Source organism: Lates calcarifer, linkage group LG18, assembly GCF_001640805.2.
Source record: "Lates calcarifer isolate ASB-BC8 linkage group LG18, TLL_Latcal_v3, whole genome shotgun sequence".
Lineage (NCBI taxonomy): Eukaryota > Metazoa > Chordata > Actinopteri > Centropomidae > Lates > Lates calcarifer.
Genome location: NC_066850.1, coordinates 6,790,892 through 6,817,144, shown reverse-complemented (window position 1 = coordinate 6,817,144; position 26,253 = coordinate 6,790,892). Strand labels below are relative to the sequence as shown.

At 41.8% G+C, this 26,253-nt stretch overlaps 2 protein-coding genes across 4 annotated transcripts in view; both read left to right on the top strand.

The window, feature by feature from the left end:
• Positions 1-16,926, top strand: part of atp2b1a (ATPase plasma membrane Ca2+ transporting 1a) — a 35,363-nt gene extending 18,437 nt beyond the window's left edge. Inside the window, exons 6-22 of one of the 3 annotated variants that reach the window (XM_018670982.2) lie at positions 1,727-1,888; positions 2,682-2,720; positions 4,594-4,749; positions 4,892-5,106; positions 5,434-5,676; positions 5,761-6,002; positions 6,615-6,852; positions 7,109-7,288; positions 7,373-7,460; positions 7,577-7,683; positions 7,902-8,093; positions 8,799-9,012; positions 9,110-9,321; positions 9,471-9,578; positions 10,855-11,043; positions 11,670-11,759; positions 14,327-16,926. In XM_018670982.2, the coding sequence (XP_018526498.1) occupies positions 1,727-1,888; positions 2,682-2,720; positions 4,594-4,749; positions 4,892-5,106; positions 5,434-5,676; positions 5,761-6,002; positions 6,615-6,852; positions 7,109-7,288; positions 7,373-7,460; positions 7,577-7,683; positions 7,902-8,093; positions 8,799-9,012; positions 9,110-9,321; positions 9,471-9,578; positions 10,855-11,043; positions 11,670-11,759; positions 14,327-14,719 (3,068 nt within the window). In that variant the 3' untranslated portion in view covers positions 14,720-16,926. Of the gene's footprint in view, positions 1-1,726; positions 1,889-2,681; positions 2,721-4,593; positions 4,750-4,891; positions 5,107-5,433; positions 5,677-5,760; positions 6,003-6,614; positions 6,853-7,108; positions 7,289-7,372; positions 7,461-7,576; positions 7,684-7,901; positions 8,094-8,798; positions 9,013-9,109; positions 9,322-9,470; positions 9,579-10,854; positions 11,044-11,669; positions 11,851-14,326 lie in introns of all 3 variants that reach the window. The other 2 variants (XM_051077537.1, XM_018670983.2) reach the window with 2 other exon arrangements.
• Positions 16,927-19,426: 2,500 nt separating this feature from the next.
• On the top strand, positions 19,427-26,250 carry mest (mesoderm specific transcript). The gene is made up of 12 exons (XM_018670988.2): positions 19,427-19,590; positions 19,878-20,067; positions 21,221-21,300; positions 21,400-21,477; positions 21,568-21,704; positions 21,869-21,927; positions 22,522-22,562; positions 22,658-22,728; positions 22,815-22,916; positions 23,007-23,083; positions 23,430-23,493; positions 25,651-26,250. Exons 2-12 carry the CDS (start codon positions 19,914-19,916, stop codon positions 25,766-25,768), a joined length of 981 nt encoding a protein of 326 aa, XP_018526504.1. The 5' UTR covers positions 19,427-19,590; positions 19,878-19,913; the 3' UTR covers positions 25,769-26,250.
• Positions 26,251-26,253: the final 3 nt, after the last annotated feature.

The following is a 26,253-nucleotide window of genomic DNA, read 5'->3' as shown; positions in this document are numbered from 1 at the left end:
AATAATACAATGCACATCCTCTTTTAGCTTTATGTGAGTTCAGTCTTGATTGAATTTAAAGACAGGTAACCCTTGTGCAATTCCATTATATCAAAATGCAATAGGGATACTGTTCTTAATCTTATCCTACAAAATGAATTCTAGTTATTAAAACAAAATTGTCCATATAATGCTGATGCTCTAATACTATAATACAATTTTTTTTAAAGTTGATATTTAATCTGCTATGCAGCTTTTTAGACCTCTTACATAAAAACACTCAGCATACACCTATGATAGACTGACGCATACACTCATCAGCAAGCACATTTGAAATTCCTAGCTTAACAAAGTTGCTTTGTTGTGGCCAGGAGGTCACTGGCTCAATGCTTCACCAGTTCAGTTCGTTGACAAATGAACTCCACTGTAGACCAACTTCTTTTGTTTCATTTATAAGCCTCAAAACTGTGGTTAATATTTAACTTACACCAATATGATGTGAAAAAAAATTTGCTTAAATCAGCTAAGAACAGTTGAAAGCACAGCTCCTGCTCTGGTGATAATTTGCCTCTGCTTTTAAAGATAAGTCTCTATGTGGATTCAGTGTCGTGATGTAAATTTGCATGGCTTCAGTGACAAACTGGATTAGAATAGAAAGCAAACTGGTGTCCCTCTTCTGCTGCTCAGTGTGTAATCAATTATCAGCCATACAACACTTCCCCAGATGTAAAGCTGTAAAAGTTTGTGTTTTGCTGTGGCGACTTTGCATGCACACAAAGCCTTTTCAGCTCTGTGGTTCTGCTGTCAGATAGCTCTGTCTTCACTGCTCTGCTCACTTCCCCAGGAGAAGTGTGTTGGGATTCAGGAGAAACACTTCTTGTTTAGTTCATCTGGGTCTCCATTGGCACACCTCCAAGAGAGAGGAGTGCACTCTGTGTGTGTGTGTGTGTGTGTGTGTGTGTGTGTGTGTGTGTGTGTGTGTGTGTGTGTGTGTGTGTGTGCGTGCTCCACCACTGCTTTTTGATTCCCCTTAGCACAGGCTCTATCCCTTCTGCCATCACTCTAATGAATGAAAGGAAAGCATCCTCTAATTAACAAAGGCAGCATTAAAGAACTTTTAAATGCTTTCTACTTCTTTCTTTTCAGTCTCTCCCTTGCTGTTTTCACTCTCTTTATACTATGACTTTTGCTTGTTTTCTCCTCTGTTACTCACATTTTCTATATAAATTGACCAGATTTTCCTGCATCTTGAGAGGAATAGAGAGCCAGATATATTAAACTGCAGAGAAACCCTTTCAGATTTCCATTAATTCACCCAGACTAACAATTGCCTTTTGATTAAAGGCTGTTGATTAAAGGTTTGGAGGGTATTTGCATCAGTGTTTCTTTCGCTTTTCACTTGCAAGTGCGCCATTCCTTTTGTATTTATTGCCTGCTTTTGAAAACCTGCATTTATTTTTCCTTCTTGTGTGTAGCTGAACACACCACTTGAAAGCCTGGCTAAACCACCTTCTAACTAAGAAAAGGAATCCAGCTCAGCATTTAGTCTGCACCAAAATGAAAAAGTCAAAGAAACAAATAAGTTAGAAATGTATATTTGGTCAGGGTTGAAGCTACTTCTTAAGAATAAACGGGGTACAAGTAATCTTGGAAACAAAATGAAACACAGCACATAGTCAGATTCTGCGCACAGCCTTTCCTTCCCTCCCTCATTGACTCACATTTTATTTTCCTCTTCTGTCTAAAGGCACCCATGTAATGGAAGGCTCAGGGAAAATGGTGGTCACTGCTGTGGGTGTCAACTCTCAAACTGGAATTATCTTCACTTTACTTGGGGGCGGCGAGGACGATGACGACGATGAGGAGGAAAAGAAAAAGGAAAAGGAGGAGAAGAAAAAACAGAGAAAAAGTTAGTATCCCCGCTGCTTATTTACCCTCCTGTTTCTGTGTTCTGCACTGATCTGTCCATTCATCAGATGGACATGTTGGCACAGACATTTTCATTTTCTACCACCACATTTGCATCTCACTGAAAGGTTCCATCATCTTCCATTGAGACCTTTATATATTGACAGCAGAAAGGGCTGAGCCTATGCAGAAATGTTGGTAGCAGAGCTGCATACACACTAAGAAGACCGGTTGGACTACAGAAGGTCTAGGGCTGAGCTGTAAGAGAATCTGCAGTTACTCAGGGATAGGGCTGCAGCTAATGCTTATTTTCATTATTGATGTAAGATATTAGAAAATAGTGTATATAAGAATGTGTCTAATTTCACGTGATCCAAATTTGCAACTTTAAATATTAAAGATAAAGAAAAGCATCAAATCCTCACATTTGAGTAACCAGCCAGTGTTTGGCATTTTTTCATGACAAAAGTGATTGGTTGATTATTAAAATAGTTGCTGAATGATTTTCTGTCACTTAATCGATTAAATAACTATTTGTTGCAGTGCTACAGCTCCTGTGAACACTGTGGGCAAGCTGTGATTCTTTAGACTAATGTCTGTATAAAGAGAACATTTGTATGTCACAGCTGTGATTTAATGCTTTGCATTTTAAATCAAACAGAATTACCATAATTATATACATGACATTCATATATTATAATATTTTGCAGTAGTGGTGAATGGTCCAGTAACTGTCTATTACTTACCAGTTATTTACTTAATAGTCTTCACTCCATGGTGTATTTCTTCCACAGACAAGAAGCAGGATGGATCTGTGGAAAATCGTAAGAAAGGTAAGTTGCTTACACACACACACACACACACACATACACACAGACTAACACACACAACCATATATAATTGCCTTACAGCTTAGCGCCTACCTTAATGTATAAGCCTTTAGCTCTGTCAGTGTCTCCCTCTCCATGTAACAGCACTGGATGTAGGTTAAAGCCTCAATCTGTTTTTTGTTTCTGTTTTTTGTTATCTGTTAATTGGCTACAGTGGTTTTATGCAAGTAATGAAGAGTTGCATATTTTTGCATGACCCCATGTCAGCGTATACTTAGTACGGGATGTTCTTGCCTATCCATTGTACTGTCTGACCGTCCCTTCTGTCTGTCTCTCCTCTTTTCTCGTCCTTCCCTGGCACATTGCGCTTTGAGCAGCAGGTGCTACTGAATCCAGTTATAGCGATTAGTGATGAGGAGATTAAAGCCATGCAACAATTCTGGGGCCAGAACATCTGCTTTCCCACCCATCTCTCTCGCTGACTCTCCCTCAGGCCCCTGCAATTTGATTTCTATTGACGTCCCAATCTGAACTATTCAGAGTCAAACTGTAAGACTTGCACTGGTGCAATTTCAGACTGACAACAATGATAATGAGGCTGTTTAGTGATAACTCAGCCAGCTAGCCAGGCTTGTAGTCCTGCTGGGACACTATGATCAGTAGTGCTTGGGTCTGTGACCACAACCCTGGCGCTAGTCCCTGGTGCACAGATTCCCTCTGCCTGCCAGGAATCAACAGTAATCCTTTAGACTGAGATTACACAGGCCATGTAAGTGCAGAACAAGCCACAGTCCATAGCAGCTGCAGTAGCCCAGTGTTAATGTCCCTCCTCCTGCTGCATACGTCCACACACAGTGCCATGCTGCAGGCCATACCATAGTAACTAGAGCTTTTAGCGTTGACAAATTGGACACGAAAAGCAAGACTGCAAAGATTACACAAGACACCCACATAATGAATGGTATGGTAATAATATTAGCAAAAGTTAACTGAGAGATGGGGAAAGATGTGTCAGTTTTCCTGTAGCTGCAGCAGTAGCGTCAGTGCCCAGCAGAACTAATGATTTTATCTTGGTGAGTGACACGACAGACACCAGCCCCCGCTGGCCTGCCGGCTGCCTCTCCTCCTTCCTTTGCCATTAGAGGCTTTTGCGTCTCCAAGGTTACCTGGTTAGATGTGGGTTTGGGATTCCTGTCAGTTGTGCGGCCAAGGGAGGGGGTTCCTGAGGGACACTGAGGAGGAGATGAAAGAGATTTATGGGAATTTAACTGGCAACAACTGCTGCGGTTGCTGTCGAAGAAGGAGGTGATTCCTCAGACAGATCCCAGTGCTACTAGCTAGTCAACCTGTTCTTTAAAATTGTAGGTGGGAGGATGGTAATTACACATCCAAATCTTTCAGCTAATTACTGTGCAGTCAGATCACTGCAAACATAATAACAGTGACATTTCCTGAGTTAAGGGAAAGCGAAGAAAGCATGCTAAAATTTTGAGTGATGTTGAGTCATTTAATTAGTTACTTGAAATATAGTGTTCAACTTGTCTTACTTGAAACATTTCTATGTTTCAAGTAAGACTATGTCTATTATTTGTCATATTGCTTTGAAGCAACTTGCGGTGACTTGTTCCCTCCTGAATCAGATAATCAAATAACTTTCTAGTCCAAACTTGTTATTGATGCACTTGTTTTTAACACAACCACAACAGGAAATCGAGAAAGTATTTCTAATTTTCTGAATAGTTTGATTATTAAGACCTATTATTAAGTTGTGTTGTATCAATTTCTGCGTACCACTTGAGACCATTGAAGTGTTACAGCCAGTGCACAGCTGTCAGGCATTTCTTTTAACAGCTTTTTCTTGCTCTCTTTGCTGCAGCTAAAGCACAGGATGGTGCTGCTATGGAAATGCAGCCTCTGAACAGTGACGAGGGAGCCGATGCAGAGGAGAAGAAGAAAGCCAACCTGCCAAAGAAAGAGAAGTCTGTCCTCCAGGGCAAACTGACCAAACTAGCTGTACAGATAGGCAAAGCAGGTGTGATTTTTATTGTCTTCATCAACTTTTTGTAATGTCTCCTACTCAGAATTACATCTGTAATAAGTAACTAGTTTGTAAGTGATATGTTTATGATTCATTGACCATCCTCTTTCTTCCTTTTCTCTCTCATTTACTCCAGGACTGGTTATGTCAGCCATCACTGTTATTATCCTGGTGGTGCTGTTTGTTGTAGACACCTTCTGGATCCAAAATCTGCCCTGGGACAAGGACTGCACACCCATTTACATTCAGTTCTTTGTGAAATTCTTCATCATTGGCGTCACCGTTCTGGTGGTGGCTGTTCCCGAAGGCCTGCCGCTTGCTGTAACAATCTCCCTGGCATATTCCGTTAAGGTAAAGTCTCCTAGCCAAGTGACCTGTGTCTAGTGCTGACCAGCTTACACTTTAGCCTATTAAAACCAGCACGCAAGGCTGTTAAGACAAGGAGACTTGGCTAACTGATACCCTAAAGCCAAGCAATGATCCCTTCTGCTAAAGTTGTTAGCCAACAGAGGGCTTTATCCTACCAAGGAGCTATTAATTTCAGTCATATAGCCTTAGTACATTTCTTTTTCCTACAAGTAAAAATTGTATTCAGCACAGAAAATGTACTGTTGAATTTCTGCTTGCGCATACAGTAGCTGTCTTTAATCATTTGATGCATCATTTATCTTCCCACAGAAAATGATGAAAGACAACAACCTGGTGCGTCACTTGGACGCCTGTGAGACTATGGGCAATGCTACCGCCATCTGCTCTGACAAGACTGGTACTCTCACAATGAACCGCATGACTGTGGTGCAGGCCTACTTGGCTGAAAAGCACTACAAGAAAGTCCCTGAACCAGAGAGCATCCCCCCCTCCATTTTAGACATCCTGATTCTGGGCATCGCAGTCAACTGCGCCTACACCACCAAGATTATGGTAGGCTTGTATATGCTGTGAATACTGTCTTGTCATGTATTTGGCTTCAGGACATTGCTGACTGTCTTCTCAATTTTTGCTCAGCCTCCAGAGAAAGAAGGGGGCCTGCCACGTCAGGTGGGCAACAAGACCGAATGTGCCTTGCTTGGCTTTTCCTCTGACCTGAAGCGCGACTACCAAGCTATACGCAACGAGATCCCAGAGGAGAAACTGTACAAAGTCTACACCTTCAACTCAGTCCGCAAGTCTATGAGCACTGTGTTGAAGATGGCTGATGGCAGCTACCGCATGTTCAGCAAAGGAGCATCAGAAATTCTCTTAAAAAAGTAAGGAGACAGTTTTTATCTTTGGAGTTCATGTTGCATGTTTTTTGTTTTATATATTGAATTAAATGGTTGGTTGAACTTTACATCAGTGTTACTGAGGAAACTTTCACTGACGTATGAAGTGTGATAAGATCTGCTCACATAAACAATTCTACTCAATGAAAGGTTACTCTGTAGGTTTTTTACTTGTACCAGCTGGCCAGACTTTGCCGTAAATGATATGCGTAATGGCTTAAGCAGCTAAGAAGTTCAAGTGCATCCCACCCAAGCCCCTTACTTTGCTACTTAAAAACAGGCGCTGAGAAAATGAGCCGGTAACAACTCTGTAAGCCTCTTAACCAAGCAGGCTTCTTTTTAACCCACAGAGGGCTTAGTGTGACTCCTTACTACTGCAGCTCACCATTCAAATGCTTTGTGTTCTCCTCTTCCCTCACTCCTTTATCTCATCTACATTATATTCTCTCTACCTGTCTTCCACTTCTGCTCCATCTCTCCTAATACCTTTCTTCCTCTGGATATTCTGCCCTCCTACACTCCTTCTTTGTGTCAATTTACCCTCATCTGTACTTATATATAATATACACATTAATATATTCCCTTTATCCCTCACAGGTGCTATAAAATCCTGACAGCAAATGGTGAGTCCAAGGTGTTTCGCCCACGGGACAGAGATGACATGGTTAAGAAAGTGATCGAGCCCATGGCCTCAGAGGGTCTGAGGACCATCTGCCTTGCATACAGAGATTTCCCTGCCTCTGAGGGTGAACCTGACTGGGACAATGAAAATGACATCCTCACTGGATTGACCTGCATCTGCGTCGTGGGCATTGAAGACCCAGTGAGACCCGAGGTTAGTGGCTACACAGCACTGAACTTGATAAGAGCAATGAAGCTCCACCACACACACACTCTGTATAAATCTAACCCGAACCAAAACCTAAAAGCTGCAGAGTTTGACTCACTAATAACCACGTCACAACACAAAGAATCGTTTGTTTCAGTGTGTAAATGCAGAGGTATAGCATAGCTGAGCTTTAATTTTGACATCCCCAGTGACAAGCAGACACAACATGCATTTCCTCCATCATGTTTCCGCTTTCCTTCAGGTCCCAGACGCTATCAGGAAATGCCAGCGCGCTGGCATCACAGTGCGGATGGTGACTGGGGACAACATTAACACAGCTCGAGCCATTGCCACCAAGTGTGGCATCCTACAACCCGGAGACGACTTCCTGTGCCTGGAGGGCAAAGAGTTCAACCGAAGGATACGCAATGAGAAAGGAGAGGTGGGCCACAGCAAAATACTGTACCTCAGAGACTGTTGCAGATGTACTATTGGGATTCTATTAGGTTTTGTCTCATGTTTCTAGATTGAACAAGAGCGCATTGACAAGATCTGGCCCAAACTACGAGTACTGGCTCGCTCTTCACCCACAGACAAACACACCTTAGTGAAAGGTAATTCTGTTTATCTGGCATGAGTAAAATGTGTGGAAAAAAGGTTCTGTTGTCACTAGTTTGATGTTTTGAGCTTTGGAGGTTTCATTTTAAATATTCATGTTTTACTATTCTAGGTATTATCGACAGCACAGTGGCAGAACAGAGACAAGTGGTAGCAGTGACAGGAGATGGTACAAATGATGGTCCTGCCTTGAAGAAAGCTGATGTCGGCTTTGCCATGGTGAGTTTTCTCTGTTTACTATTTTTAAGCAGACTACATATCTAATGCTAAAGACGACACTGCTCATCATACACAAGCAATGCCCTGCTCCCGTCTGTAATCCATGATAACTTGGTAGTCCGCTAGAAAGAAGCCAAAACTTTATTTCCTAATTGGGCCACAACAGGTTATTCTGACAGATACAGACAGATCCTTGATCATCATGTTTTCTTCTCCAGGGTATCGCTGGCACAGATGTAGCCAAAGAGGCATCTGACATCATCCTGACTGACGACAACTTTTCTAGCATCGTCAAAGCCGTCATGTGGGGACGCAACGTCTACGACAGCATTTCCAAGTTCCTCCAGTTTCAGCTAACTGTCAATGTGGTGGCTGTCATCGTAGCATTTACAGGAGCCTGCATCACACAGGTAAGCATTAACAGAGTCTGTTTTACCTTGGTAAAAAGGGTATTGGCAACAGCAGGTTGAAATAAGCATAAACATTGATCTTAGTTTTCCAGCAATAAAATCTGAGGGACACCACAGGGTCACACATGGTGATATCATCTTGAAAATAAAGAAACCTTCAGACTGACTCATGCTCATTGCTCTGTTTTGTGCTTAGGAGACCTCGTCACTGAATCTTATGCATTTGAAATTACAAGCACTTCTGAAATTTCTTCTTGATTTTTTTTTAATACCTGCAATCAACACAAACTGTGTTCTGCAGCCTAAAATACAGCACCAAACTACAGCAGATTTATTTTAAATATTCAATATATTTCTAAGCTTTAATTGTCTTTCTTTCAAAAGAAAAAAAAAAATCCCATCCTGTGACTGTAACTCTTCATTTTTATGACACCATTTGTACATGTGTACAAACACCAAATGCTGTCATTTTTTTTCCACTGACTATCAGTAGACCTCATCATGCCAAAACACACACTCCTCAACACTCAAGCTGCCACAGCTTATAATTGTGCACTCAGTTATTCAGCAGACAGGGAAATATTTGTTTGCCACATTCAATTTGCTTCATGTCAACTGGAAGGTCTCTTAATAGATGCTCTAAATTTCCATGATATTATAGATGTTATGAAAATGTAACCTAATTTGGTGTCTCTCCACCACCAGGACTCTCCACTGAAAGCGGTACAGATGTTGTGGGTCAATCTGATCATGGACACCTTTGCTTCACTAGCTCTGGCCACGGAGCCCCCCACAGAAGCCCTGCTGCTAAGGAAGCCATATGGCCGCAACAAGCCTCTCATCTCCCGCACTATGATGAAGAACATCCTCGGCCAGGGAGTGTACCAGCTAGTCATCATCTTTTCTCTACTCTTTGCTGGTAAGAAGCTGAATTAGGCATATTTCCTCATGTACTTGGAGCCAGTGAACTTCTCCCTCCATTCATTCGAACAAACTCTCTCTGACTGTTTCTGCAGGTGAGAAAGTGTTTGACATTGACAGCGGCAGGAACGCGCCCCTCCACGCCCCACCCTCTGAACACTACACTATTGTCTTCAATACCTTTGTAATGATGCAGCTTTTCAACGAGATCAATGCCCGCAAGATCCATGGTGAAAGGAATGTCTTTGACGGCATCTTCAACAACCTTATCTTCTGTAGTATTGTCTTTGGTACCTTCATTGTCCAGGTAAAGTAGACCGGAGACCTATCCAAACTTGTAGGGTTTTTCTGTGAATGTGCCTGTGAGATCATCTGTCCCACAAGACTTGAAGCTGTAAATATTCAATCTAAAAGTTTGCTCTCAAATTAATTCCACCTCTCTTCCTGCCCCTCTAGATCGTCATAGTACAGTTTGGAGGGAAGCCATTCAGCTGTGTGGCTCTGTCCATCGACCAGTGGCTGTGGTGTACTTTCTTAGGCTTTGGCTCTCTACTATGGGGACAGGTATGATAAGACAATACAGCTGAGCTCCACCTTCAGTTGGACAGTTACTAAAATGTGGGATGACACTGCCCCCCTGTGTTTGAACTGGCTTAGTGGGAGTTTAATGGTGGTGAAGAGATGTAACAGTGAGCGGTGAGGGGATAGGCTCTCCAAACTAAAACTGAATTAAATTTGGACCAGATCATATGGAGCATAGTACATAGCTTTAGTCAAGCAGACATTTTTATGTAACCAGTTAAATGTGATGGCCACAACGCAAGATGTTTTACACTGATGAAATCTTTGCTCTCTTTTTCCTTTCAACAAAACTAAACATGCGTCTTTTTCAGCATTATATTTCTTTTAGTTTTGAACAGTTTTTGTCACTTTGTTAATTATCTACATTTAGAATTTAATAATGTGGAGCACACATTTGGAGTTTGTTTTTCCTGTTCTAGTTAAAGATATTTTTGTGAGACATTGAGGGTTGAAATTCCTCAGAGTCATTATGACGTTTTGATGCAAGTCTGGTTTACACTAACTGCCCACGCTCATTTCACAGTGCAGTGTACATAATACGTCATTATCCGTGCTTGTCAAATCAAAAACATTGGCATTAGCCTGCGTTCTTTGACTAGACACAGATAAACAGGGTTGTGCTCAGTGCATATAAGTTCAGGGTTAGGGCTAGCAGATGACCGTTTTAGAATTGAAAAAGGTTTATGTGTCCAAAAGAAGATGCAGGGCTTAGAAGCAGTCTGGTCTCTGGGTTGTTGTTTCTGTCTTTTGCTTTTAAATAGGATGTAAATACAAAAAAATATTTTCCCAAAGGTTGTCTTTACTGATAACCTTTAAAATATAAGAAATATAAGGGAAAATATAAGATAAAGACACCCATTGTAACTTGAAGTTATTTGTATTTATTTTACTTTTCTATACCCTCAGTCGTCTACTCAGCTGTAGTTATTGGGTTCATTTTGAAATACGATGTAGGGCTGCAACTAAAAATGACTGAAATGATTTGTTGATTTTTTTTTTTAAATAGTTGCTGATAAATGTTATTACCTATTAAGTGTATAACTGCACAGTGGGATATGTTTGGAGACTCAGAGCAAACCTGATGACGTCAAACTGCCTGCCTCGCATCAACCTTTTGGCAGTGCTGCTAATTTTCAGGGTCACTGGCTGCTTAATGTGTGTGCTGCACCCTGCCATAATGAAATGTCACTTTCCCTTGCTGTGGAGTGTAACATCATCAGCCGGCAGCGTTGCTCACGTAAATCGTGATGTCTTCCAGGTAATCTCTTCGATACCAACCAGCCGCTTAAAATTCTTGAAAACGGCGGGCCACGGCACCCAGAAGGAGGAGATCCCAGACGAGGAGCTGGAGGAGCTGGAGGACATGGACGAGATCGACCACGCCGAGCGGGAGCTTCGCCGAGGCCAGATCCTCTGGTTCCGAGGCCTCAATCGCATCCAGACTCAGGTAACAATCTCCAGAACCTCCCGCATACCACCCAACACTGCACCCAACACCAAGGGAATCAAAAGCCATAAACCCTTTAACTCTACTGCTCTTCCAGCTTAAAATCTATGTTTTGTTCTTCCTTCTCGGCATTCTTAAAGAATGGCTTGTGCCCTAAAAACAAAAGCCCTCCCTCTAATTTTTCTGTTCTGCTTCTGAGCTAAAGCAGGTTCCTGTGCCTATTTCTGACTCAGTCTGACTCTTTCTGCTAAAACACGACTAGTTTGAAGGTACTGATGAGAAACAAGTGAATTGGATTGGGCAGAAAGCACGATAGAACAGCTGAATGTTCAAAGACTATTGGCATGGCTATAGCTGTAAGTATGGAAGGATTCTGCAGAGAAAAGAGTGAAAGCAAGGTCAGATTTTGGAGTCAGAGCTCCCTCCGATCAGTGCCTTTAAACCCAACCGTCCCCATTTTTCCTCTTTCTTTAACTATAATGCCTAAATCCAATTTCCAAGTGACATTTTTTTTATGGTTACTGGTGCCTTCTCTTTATTTTTTTCTCTCTTTTCTCTCTCCTCTGGCTGTGTTGTGTTTTATTTCCTCTGGGCTTTCTCCTGTCACGCTGTCTGATTCTTTGCAGATGGATGTAGTGAGTGCGTTCCAGAGTGGAACTTCCTTTCAGGGGGCTCTAAGGCGGCAGGCCTCCAACTCCAGCCAACAACAGCACGATGTAACCAATGTTTCTAGCCCTACACATGTAGCCTTTTCTACTACTACCACTACTGCCACTGCCGCCAACACCGCTTCTGCCACTGTGGGGTGTGAGTGCGTGTTCTCCTCTAGTGCATGAGACTTTTATTTCTTCTGTTCTTCTAACATCTTCCTCCTCCACTCTTCTTCTCACCTAACGTTGACACTTTTACTCTCTCATGCTTCTCCTAATGTTCCCCCCTGTTTTCTTCCAAAAAAAAAAAAAGACACCAAATATACCACATCTTCCATATTGCTTCGATAACACTGCTGTATATATATGTACCCTGTAACCAGGTCGCTTCTAGCGTCAAGGTGTTTTCTCTGTGTCATCATGTTTTCTGTTCTGCTTCTGCTTTGGTCTCAGAAATGGAAACTGTTAACTGTTTAATCTCAGGGGTGGGATGATGTGCATTTTAATATTTGACAAAATATATATATATATATTCTGGATTGACAGTCACCAGGTTTGTCTGCAGCTGCCTCAGTCTGCTCTGTGCCCCCCTGTAGCACCCATGGGTCTGTGTCGCAGCTCTCTAGTCCCTAGCTGGGTAAATGTTTTGAGTATATGCCCATGATCACGGCCTAAAAACGATAAGAGACAAACCATGACGTGGACCTCTGTGAGAAAATCTATCCAAGTGTCAGTGGATGTCTTGACAGTCAGTGGTGAAATCATGACTACTTCTCCAGCTGTGGCTCCCTCTGGGAGTTTCTGTGGGAAAAGAGGGTGGGGTGGCAGGGAAGAGTCTCCAAAAATAAACCTTTAGCAGATAATCAGCTGCAGTTTGTCAGTGTGTTTGGATGCAAGATTTGTGCATAAGTTTGGAAAGGCTGGCAGCCTCAGCACCAACGCCATTTGTCCATCGAGAGCAGATGCGGATCATTTCACGGCGGTATTTCCCCTCCTCTTGACCGTGCCCTTACAAGGACTGTGTGTGCGTGTGTGTCAACAATGACTCTTTTTCTCTTTCAGATCTTCCCAGGCGGGACCATCTGACCAGCAGTGGATTTTAAATGTCTAACAGTTGTGACAAAGAAACAGCTTAATGGAATAAATGACTGTGCTCTTGAATGTAAACACATGGGACTTTTCCCAGACACATTAACAACAGATCCCACTGTTGTGTTTCCCTGACATACTGAAAAATTATGCAACCCTACAGTAAATATTCAGGTCTCTCTCTCAGGTGGGATCCTTCTCAGACCTGACATTTATGGGCCAACGGGTGCTTCCCTTATTAAACTCTTAACTTTTCCTTGCAGGTGAAAAGAGCCGGAGCAACTTTTCAAGTCTTTCTCTGTGTGAATCCTTGTTTGTTGGCAGAATGTGTCCACCTGGCAATATGTTGCCAAAAATGACCCTAAAAGAATGAATACCACTGACTCCCCACATATTCTTCTTTAGATTCTGTGAAATGTGTCATGGGCTATACTCAAAGGTTTACTACCATTGAACACAAGGTAGCGCCGCGCTCTGCATGGGTTCAAAGTCTCTGGTCTCGTTTGTGAGTTTTTTCTCTTTGTGCTGTTTTTGACATGTTATACCAGCTTGTAGACATGCTTGGCTGCTGCAGCTTTTTTTTGTTTTTACTCCACAAACATAAGCTAAAACTGACCACCCCTTTTTTCTCTGTCTCTCTCTCTCTCTCTCTCTTTTCTCTATCCTAAGCATGTCCAACAGTAAACTTCTGTCCAGCCTCTGTCCTGTTCTCTCTCTGGATGTGTTCTCGTCTAAAGAACAGCATTCCTCTCTTCTCTTGGTTCCCTTCTGCATTTTGATTAATCAGACACAAGCCTCTACCAAGTGTTTTGTGAAATACTACCACTGTACTTACCCAAAAAACACTGGTTTTACTACGCGACTTTAAAGAATAGTTCCTCCAGTGTCAGGTTTGTCTTCATGGGATGCAACTCAAGTTTTCTGTCTCTCAGAAACCCTTTTATCTGAACCAACGCCGGCTCCGTACAGGCTTGAAGTCCAGTCTGTCAAATATTTATGGAAACCTGATGCCTTTTTAATGCCTCGAGTATACCTCATGCCTTTAGCTTTGTGCGTTAGCATGAGGCTTTGGCTTTAAATCAGAGACATTCTAATTTTCTTTCATTCTGTGCTCTAGACTAAATATATTGGCAAGAACTGGAAGGTGACTTGGAGAAACAGGAAGTGACACAGAGAAATAAACTGCTGAATTTAACTCGAGAATATTGGCTGCTCCTGTCTAAGCTTGTCAGGACTTTAATAGTGGCTTTGAGGCTAACGTAGTGTAGAAAATGGTAAGGACGACTTACAGTTAACTGGTTTTACAAGTTGTAATTTGACTACTAGAAATAACTGCACACCTGCACGTGTCTCTGAGAGTTTCCACCCCTCACTGATCATTTTTTGCCCCTAAAACTCACCTAGTATTGACCCAATAAAACCTGAGTCCTAGGTTTTTATCTGTGGTGTTATATCCAGGTGTTGAAATGAAAACACACACGTCATTTCTGAATCTGGCTAAATGTGTTCCTTTCCTGCTCCCTGTCCCTTCTCCCTTCCTCCAGATCCGGGTGGTGAATGCATTCCGCAGCTCCATCTCCCTCTATGAGGGGCTGGAGAAGCCCGAGTCGCGAACATCAATCCACAACTTCATGACCCACCCCGAATTCCGGATAGAGGACTCTGAGCCCCATATCCCCCTAATAGATGACACCGACGCAGAGGACGACGCTCCGACCAAGCGCAACTCCGCCAGCCCCCGCAACGCCACGCCCACGCCGCCCTCGCCCACGCCTTCGCCCGTCACCACCGCCGCCCCCACCACGCCAGTCTCCCCGTCCCCCAACCAGAACAATAACGCTGTGGAGAGCAGTAACCACCTCCTTCCGGAGGGCCCCAAATCAGGAACCCCCTCGGCCCCGGGGAGCCCCCTACACAGCTTGGAGACCTCCCTTTGATCTGACCCACGCGCCACCCCTTCCTCCATCCCGCGCCCATCCTGCCACTCCACACGTCACCACCACTTTTCTACCCACCACCAAGGAGCTCAACTCAGACAAAACGAAGGAACACTTGGAGAGGAGAGACGAAGGGCTAGAAGGAGAGCGGAGTCTCGTGTGAGCTTGGCTTGGGCTGGACTAACAGAACAGCAAACATTCAGAGGAATGTACGGCTTGGTGTGGATGCTTTGGTCTTCTCTTACTTTTGGTTCTTATTAATACCCAACACAACACAAGGACTCCACCCCTCCCTCCTTGGTAACTTTTGTTTTTCTCGGTAAACAAGGGGTGATTATAAACTCAGATTGAAAGTGACCTGTTTTTATTATTCTATTATTATTATTATTATTTTAATTGAGAAGGGGAGGTCCTCCTCCTGGCTTGAAGATCGTCTGTAAGAATTATGAAAGAACCTTTAGCTTCTCTTTTATCTGAATGGTGTTGTATATTTATCTCTTTGGCCCTTGCTCATTCAAAACTTATTTCTGCTCCATTGGCTGTTAATATTTTGAGTTATTTATGTTTTTGGAAAAAGCAGGTCTGTTTACAAAGTTTGTAGATACTTTTTTTCTGTTTGTAGGCAAAGAGCTTCCTGATGTATGATGCAGAAAACTGGGACAGAAAAAAATGAATGAGAGGATTATTTCAGATACTGCTGTATTTTCAGGAAAAAGGGTGTTTCTATTGAAACTTAACTATTTTTGCCTGCAAGTTTTATTTGTTATATATTTGTAGATAAATATAGAACCTTCTAGCCAAACCGATAAACACTAAGGCTTGTATAGAAAAGAGGTCCACTGGGCGAGGTGTTTTTTCACAAGAGACAGGGACAGAAAAGACAATTTAGGGCCTCTGTCCACTAACGTTGCTATAAATATTTACTTCTTCCATTTCTTCAATAGTTTTCATGTGCACAAAACCTTCTGGAGTTCTGGATTCTCTTTTCATTCATTCATTCATGTTGTGTTCAAGGATTTCCACATGTTGAAAGGTTCACTCATTAAAGGGATTTTAGACAACATCTGGGCCCGTATTTAGCAAGCATCTCAGAGCGATGCCTCGAATCGTGCTGAAAGTTGGACCAGGAAACAAAGTCTTACCTCAGAGTTGGACGCGAGGTCCTTACCAAGCCTCCTACGGTCACTTTCAGCAGGAAGTAGAAGTTTCTCCTTTTAGATTTTTATAGTTTTACAACTTCTTGTAGTCGTTGTTGTCGTTAGTTACATTCAGAAGAGGCTAATGTAGATCATTTGAAGCAGGGTAAAGGTAACAGCTTCACTTGTGGGTGCAGGACGAGGTAATTTATGCACGTTACGGCTAAAAAATAGTTTTTGCCAAAACTCATAAAAGCATTAAAATAACTTCCAGTCCATCAGTTTTTTATAACAACCGGTTGAGTTCAGACTAGCGCTGTATTATGAGCTATTCAACCCTCAGTGCACCTGTTTATTTTTGAATAAGAAATTCATATAGACTAAACGTGAATGTGCCTTGGCTACAATAATAATTTAGATGATTCTTGGTCCTGTCATTTGCCACCTTCAAGAAACTCCTCCAGCTAAAAGTCAAACCAAATAAGCCTCATTCTTAAAATTTATAAGCCTGTTAGGACTGATTTCCTCTCTCTGGATGCTTGATAAATATGGATCCTGGTCATCTTTTTTTCTGTCTTTTTTTTTTTTTAAATTGGTGCATTTAATTTCTATTTTTCTCAGTAAAACATTAGCCCCCTGCCAATGTACAATACTGACATTTGTTTACTCAGGCATAGAAAAGTATTTAATTTAAAAGGAATCTATGAAGAAAAAAACCTTTTAACTTCAGACTTTGTGTATTTAGATAGTTAAAACATTGTCTTGGTCAGAAAAAGCAAGTGAATTATTTTCATATTTTCATTCAATCTTTAAGATCATGCTTTAGGAAAAACTTAATTTTACTCCTCCGAGTTCTGGTTTGTTGACCTTTTAAAAATCAAAAACCGTGGGAAAAAAAAATACTTTTTTTTTTTTTTTTCTTCAGCCCTGTCCATAAGACTCCTTTAATCATGAATAAATGTTGCTGCATTTGATTTGTTTGTAAAATATTTTTGACACCTGATGTACTGGAAACGCTAAAGAATTGGACATGTGCATTTTTCAAGAATAAAGACTAGGCATACACTGGTATCTATCTGCACAGGGTACTTTATTTCATAGCGTTCCTTGGGGAAAAAGAATTTTGATACAAATCATAATAAAAAAATGTACCTTTGTATTTTTATGATAACACTGATGATACCTTTCATCGTACTAAACCAATTTTGGATGATTTCGACACCAATCACGTTATATGGGGGAGGGTTTTGGCCACTAAAATGTGTGTTGTTCTGGAATATTCATCTCAGGGTGCAAATGGTGTGAAAGAGAACAGGCCTCTTTTTAGTTTGTTACTTAATTAAAAATGTTTGGGGACAGTGCTCTGTCAGCCGCACAGGATGACTCCGGCAGCAGGCTGCAGATTCCTCCTGCAGCCTTCTGGCCGCCTTCGCCTGAAGGGCCGTGCACACGGCGGGCGGTGGGGGTGAAAATGTTAAAATCATAACGTTCTCTGGGGAAATAGTTTGTTTTCCTTGTTTTACAGATGACAAAAATAGCAGCTAGGATTGCATTACAAAGTGAGAAATCGAAAAGACAAGCGGAATCCATATGAGGAGTTTGTTCTGTAGCTTCTTCCTGTAATGGGAATGAATGTTTTTCCATCTGTTTTATGGATTATTATTTTTTTATCTTTTAACATTTGGAAATAAAAGTACTTCATGTCTGTTTATCTTGAGCATTTTAAATGGATATCGTGATTGGATTTACATTTGAAACTTGTCGAGTAATGTGTATGGTTTTTAAAAATAAAAAATGTATTTAGCCTAACTGCAGGGCCATGTTTTTCATTTATCATGCAGTTATTTATGGAATGTAGTCACTGGGTGCAAATGTGAATGTTGCAGAGTGGCAATCCTGCATTTGTACAGCCTCTAATCAGTGAATTTTCTCCCAAGAGAGCCACACAATTTCCACATTTATTGTAAACTATTATATTGTGGCCAAGTGAACAGAATTGGCCAATCAGTGTTAAATATAGTATAAACTGACATAGTCAGCCTAGTCCCAGTCACCCCCCACCCTTTGGTCCTCCCCCTCCATTTGCTGCCACGTAAGGTAAGGGTGTCCTGTTTCCTTTTGGGGATCGAGGGGTGGTGGTCATCTAGCCCTCCAAACTGAGCAGACACAAAACAGATTGTTAGGAGAAAATTCCCAGAATAAAAAAAGTAAGAAATGGTGTCCCATTAAATGTTGTTGGGACTGGGGACTGGGACTGAGCCAATAAATGTACATATTTAACTCCCATTACCTCTTTGTATATGGGTGTGATTTCAGCGCCTTACATTTCCTCTGCAGTGTTTAGAAATTCTGACTATGTGGCTGTGAAACTGAAAAGGCCTTTCCAGGCTAATGTGTTGTGATCAGCGGAATTCAGATTTATCACTTTTTCAGAACAGTTCTTAAGTTGAAGGCAACATTGACCGGTGTCAGGCAGGTTGTCTGTCAGACAGATACAAAGGGAACTCTGTCCGTACAAGTTGCCAGTGAGTATTGCACAATGGACGCTTTATTGAAAATATTTTCAATGGCTGTTTCTCCTCCAGCAAGGTCACTGTGTAGAGCGGAAGCAGGTAAAACAGAAGTAAAGCTTGTTTATAGTTTGTAGTAATTGGACAACAATTCAGCAGTTCAGAAGCCTTAGTTCTTGGGTGTATCTTTTGCCATACATGAACAGATATAGTACATATCAGCCATTTTTTTCTCTCCTCAAACACAGAGGATACTTTCTTTCTTTGGTTTTGTTTTTTGAAATAGTGATGAACAATATCAGCATGAATTTTACATCAAAAGTGCATTTTTTAAAATCTGTTTGTTGAGGAGTAAAAAGCCTGTTGCCAAGAGCAAACCCAGACTGTATCACACTGTCAGCACTGTGGATTTAATCAGGACTGAAACAGTTATTTTCATCACTGATTTGCCTGCACATTCTTTCCTGGATTATTGAATGAATCACTTGATATATAAACTGTCAGTCAGTACTGAAGATGCACTTCACATTTTTCCAGAGCCAAAAGTGATGTGTTCAAAGTGGTTGTATGTCTCTGCAAATGTTAAATCAAGCAAAACTACCCCAGAATAACACACACTAAAAATATAATTAAAATAAATTATTAATTAAAATTATTTATTGAAATGAAAAATAAAAATAAATGCATATAAAATAATAGCAAAAAATGAAAAAATACAGAGGGAAAAGGGAATATATTAAGACAAAGAGTGATATTGCCGATATTATTTTAGTTTTAGGTATAATCTGTAAACAAAGGTACTTCATAGAGGGGAATATGTTACTGCACACCCAGACCAGCAGAGGGCAGTAAACGTCTCTTCTTTTAGCTTTTAAAACCTGTGAACTCTTCAAAGATCGTGTATTAGTAGGATGACTCACTCGGTCTTGTCCTCCTGCCGGGTGGCTGTAACCACAACAGACCAGGATGTTACGATTTTCCTGTCAGAGTAGGAAAGCGGGAGGAAAACTCACCTTACGTCTTATCTCTATGATCGAATTGGAAACACGCGGGGAACTACGGCGGCCCGTTCGTGGAACCCGGAAGTTGTAGCATGGTGAGACGTCCTCTCGGTCTCCTCCCTGTGGAAACGAGTCGCTTCTTTCCGCTCCACAGGAATTTGCTCTGCAGTAATGGATCCTAAACACAGGACGAAGGTCTACTGAAGACAGGTGTCAACATTTCTGTAAGTACCGCAGTCTGACGCAGTAAACACGAGTCAGAATCAGGACGGCGGAGGGTCAGAGCTGTGTTTGGAGCTGTCAGGAGTTGGACGCTAGAAATCGAGCATGCACAGTTAGATTATCATGTACAGTAACGTCTTACTGTCTGCAGTGTATGTGGGGGGGCAGGAGTACAGCCTCACTCCTGTCTGTGATCACACCTCTGTGTGTGATCTCTCACCTGCAGGGCAGAGTTAGAAAATGAACCCACCCTTTAATAACTCTGTTGTTTGCGTTTTTACTGTTACAGAGGCAGGAATGCGACTCCCCCACCGCTGAGCTCAAGATGAGAGAGTGGTGGATTCATGTGGGTCTGATCTGCATCCCGCTGGTAGCCGTCTACCTGCACATCCCGCCCCCACAGCTCTCACCTGCCCTGCAGAAGTGGCACAGTGCCGGGGAGGTCTTCCACTTCAGAGGCAGGAGAATCTTCTACAGGGGTAAGAGTGCACTTCAAAGCTGTCTTCAACCACAGTAATGTTATATTAAGTGTTTGCATAGGCTCTCAGAGTGTTGTTATGGTATCCACCTGTCTGCTGATTGAGTAGTCAGTATCTTTTAAACTTACTGTTGATTTTTTCATTCATGCTTTATCAAAAATAGTAACAAATGTCAAAAAGATTCAGCTGAGAAAACAGCTGTTCTGTAGCTTTCAGTCACAGATTCCCATTTGACCCTTCAGAGACCGGCAGGTGCCTGTCACAGACAGTTCTGGTGACAGTGTCATGGTCCCCCTTGAACTCTGTCCCCACTGTCCCATAGAAAATACACACAGACATGTTATGTACAGTTTGACAGTTTCAAGATTGCTTAAAACCACCATCTTCCTTGATCTGACCCACACTCATGGATCTAAAACCCATCTCAATAGATATGGGTCAAATTTGACCCAAAATAGCCTCAATGTACAAAAATTTGTAGCACCTGTACAGCAATATAAATTCTTAAAATATTTTCATTTTGTGTCACTTTGGGAAAAGTCATCAAATTTCAGGCTAAAAGAATGACATTTAGGGTTTTTACTGCTGTCAAATGTCAGTATGTAAGGATTAAACATGTCTTCTCATTAAAGTTGACCTACAAATTCAGCCAATGAAGATTCAAGATTCAAGATTTAAGAGTCACTTTATTGTCAGACATTGTAGGAAAACACAAAAGACAAATTTGGACAGCTACATGGAACAAAAACATATCTAAAAACATAACAATCAACATAATAATAATGTAGGATGAGATCATGCGATATGGTCAAAAGCTTCAGAGTAGATACTAAATGGACCCTGTGGTTTAATTGTTTAAAATGAAGCTAAGCAAGGATAATCACTTTCCAACGATATAAAACAGAGAAAGGTTTTTTTTGATCAGTCAACTGATTATTAAAATTAATGTTGATTAACTGTCATTGTCTAACTGATTGATTGACTCATCATCTAAGCCTCAAATGTGACTTTTCAGAGACCTAATCAAACATAATCAGCCTCTCCAGCAGTCACCTTTACACATGAAGTAAAACATGCACAGTATTCCTGCACCACAAGTTGCCTCTTTACTTATCATACATGTATTTCTTTGTCTCTTTTCTCCTCAAACCAGACTCTTATGGTGCTTTGGGAAGCTCCGATGTCGTCATTCTGCTCCACGGCTTCCCCACCTCCAGCTACGACTGGAACAAGGTATCCGCTGCACGCGCTCAGTAGCCACGCCAGTGCATTCACATTTTTACTACTTGGCTGGAGAGAGAGTCTTAAACCGAGTGTTTTTTTGCCTCACAGATCTGGGAGCCACTCACACAGCGCTTCCACCGAGTCATTGCACTGGACTTCCTGGGGTTTGGCTTCAGTGACAAGCCGGTGAGTGAGTGAAACTTCTATTTCCTGCATGATGCTCAGTTTCTTCTTTTTCACCCGCAACTCATCCTCTCCTGTGTCTGAACATCCCAGCGACCACACAGGTACTCCATCTTCGAGCAGGCCAGTGTGGTGGAGGCCCTGGTGGCCCACCTGGGTCTGAGCAACCAGCGAGTCAACCTGGTGTCCCATGACTATGGAGACACCGTGGCCTTAGAACTTCTCTACAGGTGTGTGTTTATTTTTACAGATTGTCACAGAGTAGTGATAATGATAAAATGTTAACCACCCCTCCCTCTCTCTCTCTCTCTCTCTCCTCTCCCTCTCCCTCTCCCTCTCCCTCCTCCCTCCCCCTCCCTCCCTGTTGTTTTTCTCTGTCCTGCTTCCAAACCAGGAGTGACCAGAACCGCACAGGTCACCTGACCTTTAACAGCCTGTGTCTCTCTAATGGAGGTACGGTGTGCTCTGTGTTCCTTGGTCATGTTGTAGTTGTAGCTGCTTTTCTGCACCAACAGCAGGGTTTAGTGTTCTTTCTTAACAAGAACTGAAACCATTCTCCAAATATTGAAAACCATTTCTGCCAATATGATGAAAAAAAAAATTCCTTAAGTTTTTATACTGAGTGCATTCATTGAGATAATGACATAAGGTTTCTCATTATTTTGAGATATTTCTTTTAACATACATCATCGTATGGTCTGTCTAATAGTCTAATGGAGTTGCTGTTGTTTCAGTTTGAATCCATTTTGTTCTGTGTAGCAAAGCAGCTCACTGTGCTGTGTGTAAACTGACATCTGAGTATTCAATCATTGTTTAATTATTCAAGTCATTTATCAGGCAAACAATACAAAACATTTTCTGGATCTAGCATCTACATTGTGAGGATTTTCTGCTTTTATCTCTTTTACATCATAGTAAATTGAACAGCTTCTGGTTTTTGGATCGTTGAATTCAAACAAAACGAGCATTTCAAAGACCTCACTCACACCGAGTCTGTTTATTCTGCTGTGAGGACACAGGCAGTGCTGACACTTTTATTTCCAACAGGAGTATTCCCAGAAACGCACTACCCACGGCTGCTGCAGATGGTGAGTCAGCCTTTGTTTTTCTTCAGCCGATCTTTCAGCTCATGTAGACTGATGTCAAAGTTGTCTCTGAGACGTTTCTGTTTTGTCTCCTAAAGCTTCTGAAAGACTCCAGCTTTCTGGCTCCACTTCTGACTCGTCTCACCAACTATGTAATCTTCCAGAAAGGGTAAGCAGAACCAGGGGTTTTATTCCAAAGTGAGAGAAATACATGTATGTATCAGCGTGTGAAGTTTGTTTTCTGTTGACCGGCAGGATCGGGGAAGTGTTCGGTCCGTACACGCAGCCCACAGACGCTGAGTTCTGGGACATGTGGACGGGTTTACGCTACAATGACGGCAACCTAGTTTTGGACAGGTGTGTGTTTCTGTCTGCTCGCTTTATGTTTTCTTTCATAACTATTCCTCTCTGTTCACTCACTTCTCCCTCTGCCCTCTCTTTTCTCAGTATTCTCCAGTACATCAACCAGAGATTGAAACACAGGGAGCGATGGGTGGGCGCGCTCACTTCCACCTTCGTCCCACGTGAGTTCACAGTTGCATCACATTTCCTTTAAGATGTATTATAACCCACGGCCTCGGCCGGAGAACTGCCGATGCTAAGCTGCTTACCCTGTGAGGAGTGGCCTCGTAGTCCATCTGTGATCCTGAGCTCGGGGAGGGAGGGGCGAGTGGGGGTAGGGGTGAATGTGTGTGTGTGTGTGTGTGTGTGTGTGTGTGTGTGTATGCTACCACAAACCTCATAAGAAATGCAGCGAAAACATGTTAGCACTATTGCACTTTTAGCATCCTCTGTGTGAATCACCCCTCCAACTCTGTATTCCTCCCTCCATTTCCTCTATGACCCCCTCCCCTCCATCTTGTCTTGCAGTGCACATGATCTACGGACCCCTGGACCCCGTCAACCCTCATCCACAGTTCATCCGTCTTTACCAGTGAGTCACCCCACCACCACCACCTCTGATTCTTAAACCCTATAACACACTGTTCCTGGCGGATCTGAGCTCTTTTAACTTTTACGCTCTTTACTATGATTTGAGCTAAATCATGCTAGACTCTTAAAAAGTCTAACGCCACATGTAGCTCTCCTTTTCTCCTGTGAAACTGAATTTGACTTTTTGTAATTTTGTTCAGAAAATTGGGCTCACTTTTTTAAAAACTGACTTAAGTTGCATTTACAATTTTAAGATAGTGGCTGAGAGTAAAAGCTTGGAATATGTGTTTTTCCTTTATTTTATGCCTTAGATTTTTTTTAAAAATGGCTTTTAATTTTTTTTTTTTTTTCTTGGTCTTCCAAGGGCCATCTCTGTTAAATAGAAGTCAAACAAATGTTATAGTATGTAGGGCTGGATGGTGTAGGGGTAGTGACATGGGTTGGGATTCAAGAGGTTGAGGGTTCAAGACCAGGTTAGGGCATTTTTTCCCAAAAAAGGGTTGTTTTTGGGCTTTAAAAAGGAAAAAAAAGAAAAAAAAAGCAAGATTCTTTTTTTTTCTTACCCTCTTCCCTCTCTTTCTCTCTTTCTCTCCCTCCTCTGACCTTCCACCACACTTGGCCCCATCTCTGCTACTTCACTTTGCATCTTTGTTCCCTTGTTCACGTAGCCTTTGGATTTATTGGTCTCCCCGTTCCTGAGATGACCACCGCCCCTTTTAGTTTGTTTGGAATCTCGTTTGCTGTTTTATTTATGGAGTCCTCTTTCAGGACTCTGAGCCCGTGTTTCAACCGTCTTTCATATATTTGGGAATCTCGTTCGTTCATCTTTGAGTGTCTCCTCAGAGACTCACGTTGGTCTTGAACCCGCAACCTTCTGCATGGGAGCCCTGTATCTTTCAGCTCCACCACCATCTTTCGCACTGATTCATGGTGCAGTTTGCTCTCATGAACACTGCAGACAAGCATTCAAGAAGCTAAATTGAAAATTTGTCTCGCACAGGGTTCGAACCCACGACCTCTTGCATGGGAGCCCTGTATCTTTCAGCTCCGCCACCAGTCTGCACACTGGTGTGTGTTGCAGTTTGCTCTCATGAACACAGCAGACAAGCATTCAAGAAGCTAAATTGAAAATTTGTCTCGCACAGGGTTCGAACCCACAACCTCTTGCATGGGAGCCCTGTATCTTTCAGCTCCGCCACCAGTCTGCACGACTGGTGTGTGTTGCAGTTTGCTCTCATGAACACAGCAGACAAGCATTCAAGAAGCTAAATTGAAAATTTGTCTCGCACAGGGTTCGAACCCACAACCTCTTGTATGGGAGCCCTGTATCTTTCAGCTCCGCCACCAGTCTGCACACTGATGTGTGTTGCAGTTTGCTCTCATGAACACAGAACACATTTGAAAAGACAAACTCAAAAAAATAAAAAAGTTGTCTTATACTGGGCTTGAACCTGCAACCTCTTGTTGTCTAACCCTGTGCCATCACCACTACACTATGGATAAGACACAATGTGTACAACAACTTATCTTTCTGTCATGCAGTCACATATATGGAACCTGTGCATTTTAAATGTTTTGTTTGAACAAAACAAAACAAAAAGTGCTGCCAAGTTTCCGTTTAAGTAAATATTAATTTGAAATGGTTTTCTAGTTTATATCCACCACTCACTCAAGGAAAGAAATGCCAAAATTGCCTCAGTCTGGATTTGAACCAGGGATCTTTGGAACCAAAAACCAACAACATTTCCACTACACTATGGGAAAAACATGGTGTTGTTAACAACTTATTCTTATATCATGCAGTCATGGAAAGACATGTTTTTTGTTTGAATGAAAATGCTGCACTACAGATTCAGTTTAAGTGCATCTTCATTTAAAAAAAAGTTTTTGTTCAGTTTATATCCACGAGAGTAAATATTGGTGGTTATGAAATGTTAGATTTAAAGTAATTTTAGAGCATTTTAGCAGAAAGATCAACAGTTGGATTTGAACCAACAATATTTCGGTCTGTATCCATCGTCTTAAACCACTAGGCCACCAGTACAATTTGGAACTTGGGCAAATCTTTTTCAGTCTTTGTCACTTTCCTGAATTTTGCTTTTGTGCTTTTCATGTATTAATTGTCTTGTTTGTAAGATAATGTCTCCTGTCCCTGCAGGCAGCTGGTCCAGAGGTCCACAGTCACCATTCTGGACGAACACATCAGCCACTACCCTCAGCTGGAAGATCCCACTGGCTTCCTCAATGCGTATTTCAATTTTATTCACTCTTTCTGAGGGAAGACATAACATCCCCGTTTGAGAATGATACTAAAACTTGTTCAAGCTGAGTGTACCAAAGTGATAAATGACATGTCACGTGGTGGACAAAACCTTTCCTAATGATTGTAACCAGGAGAATCAATCAATGGGTTAATTTACCAGCATCAATCTCTGAGATGTCGATTCCTGCCATAGAAGACATAAAATGTGAATTTAAAAAAATGATCAATTAGACTTAATACAACTGACTGACTAATCAGATGGTGAGTGTTAAATTATGAGCCCTCTGAGGAAGCATGATACAGTAATTTAGTTTTGGTTGTGTGATCAATGGAACACTTTTGATTCCTTCCGTTTTCTGTTTGTTGGGTCCTGAAATCAGCTGCATTCTGAATGAATTTTGATATGATTTTCTACATTTCTCTGGATGTCAATGAAAAAACTAAATGTCAACTTTTCTTCAAATAAAACTAGTTTTGTAAAAAAAAAAAAAAAAACTG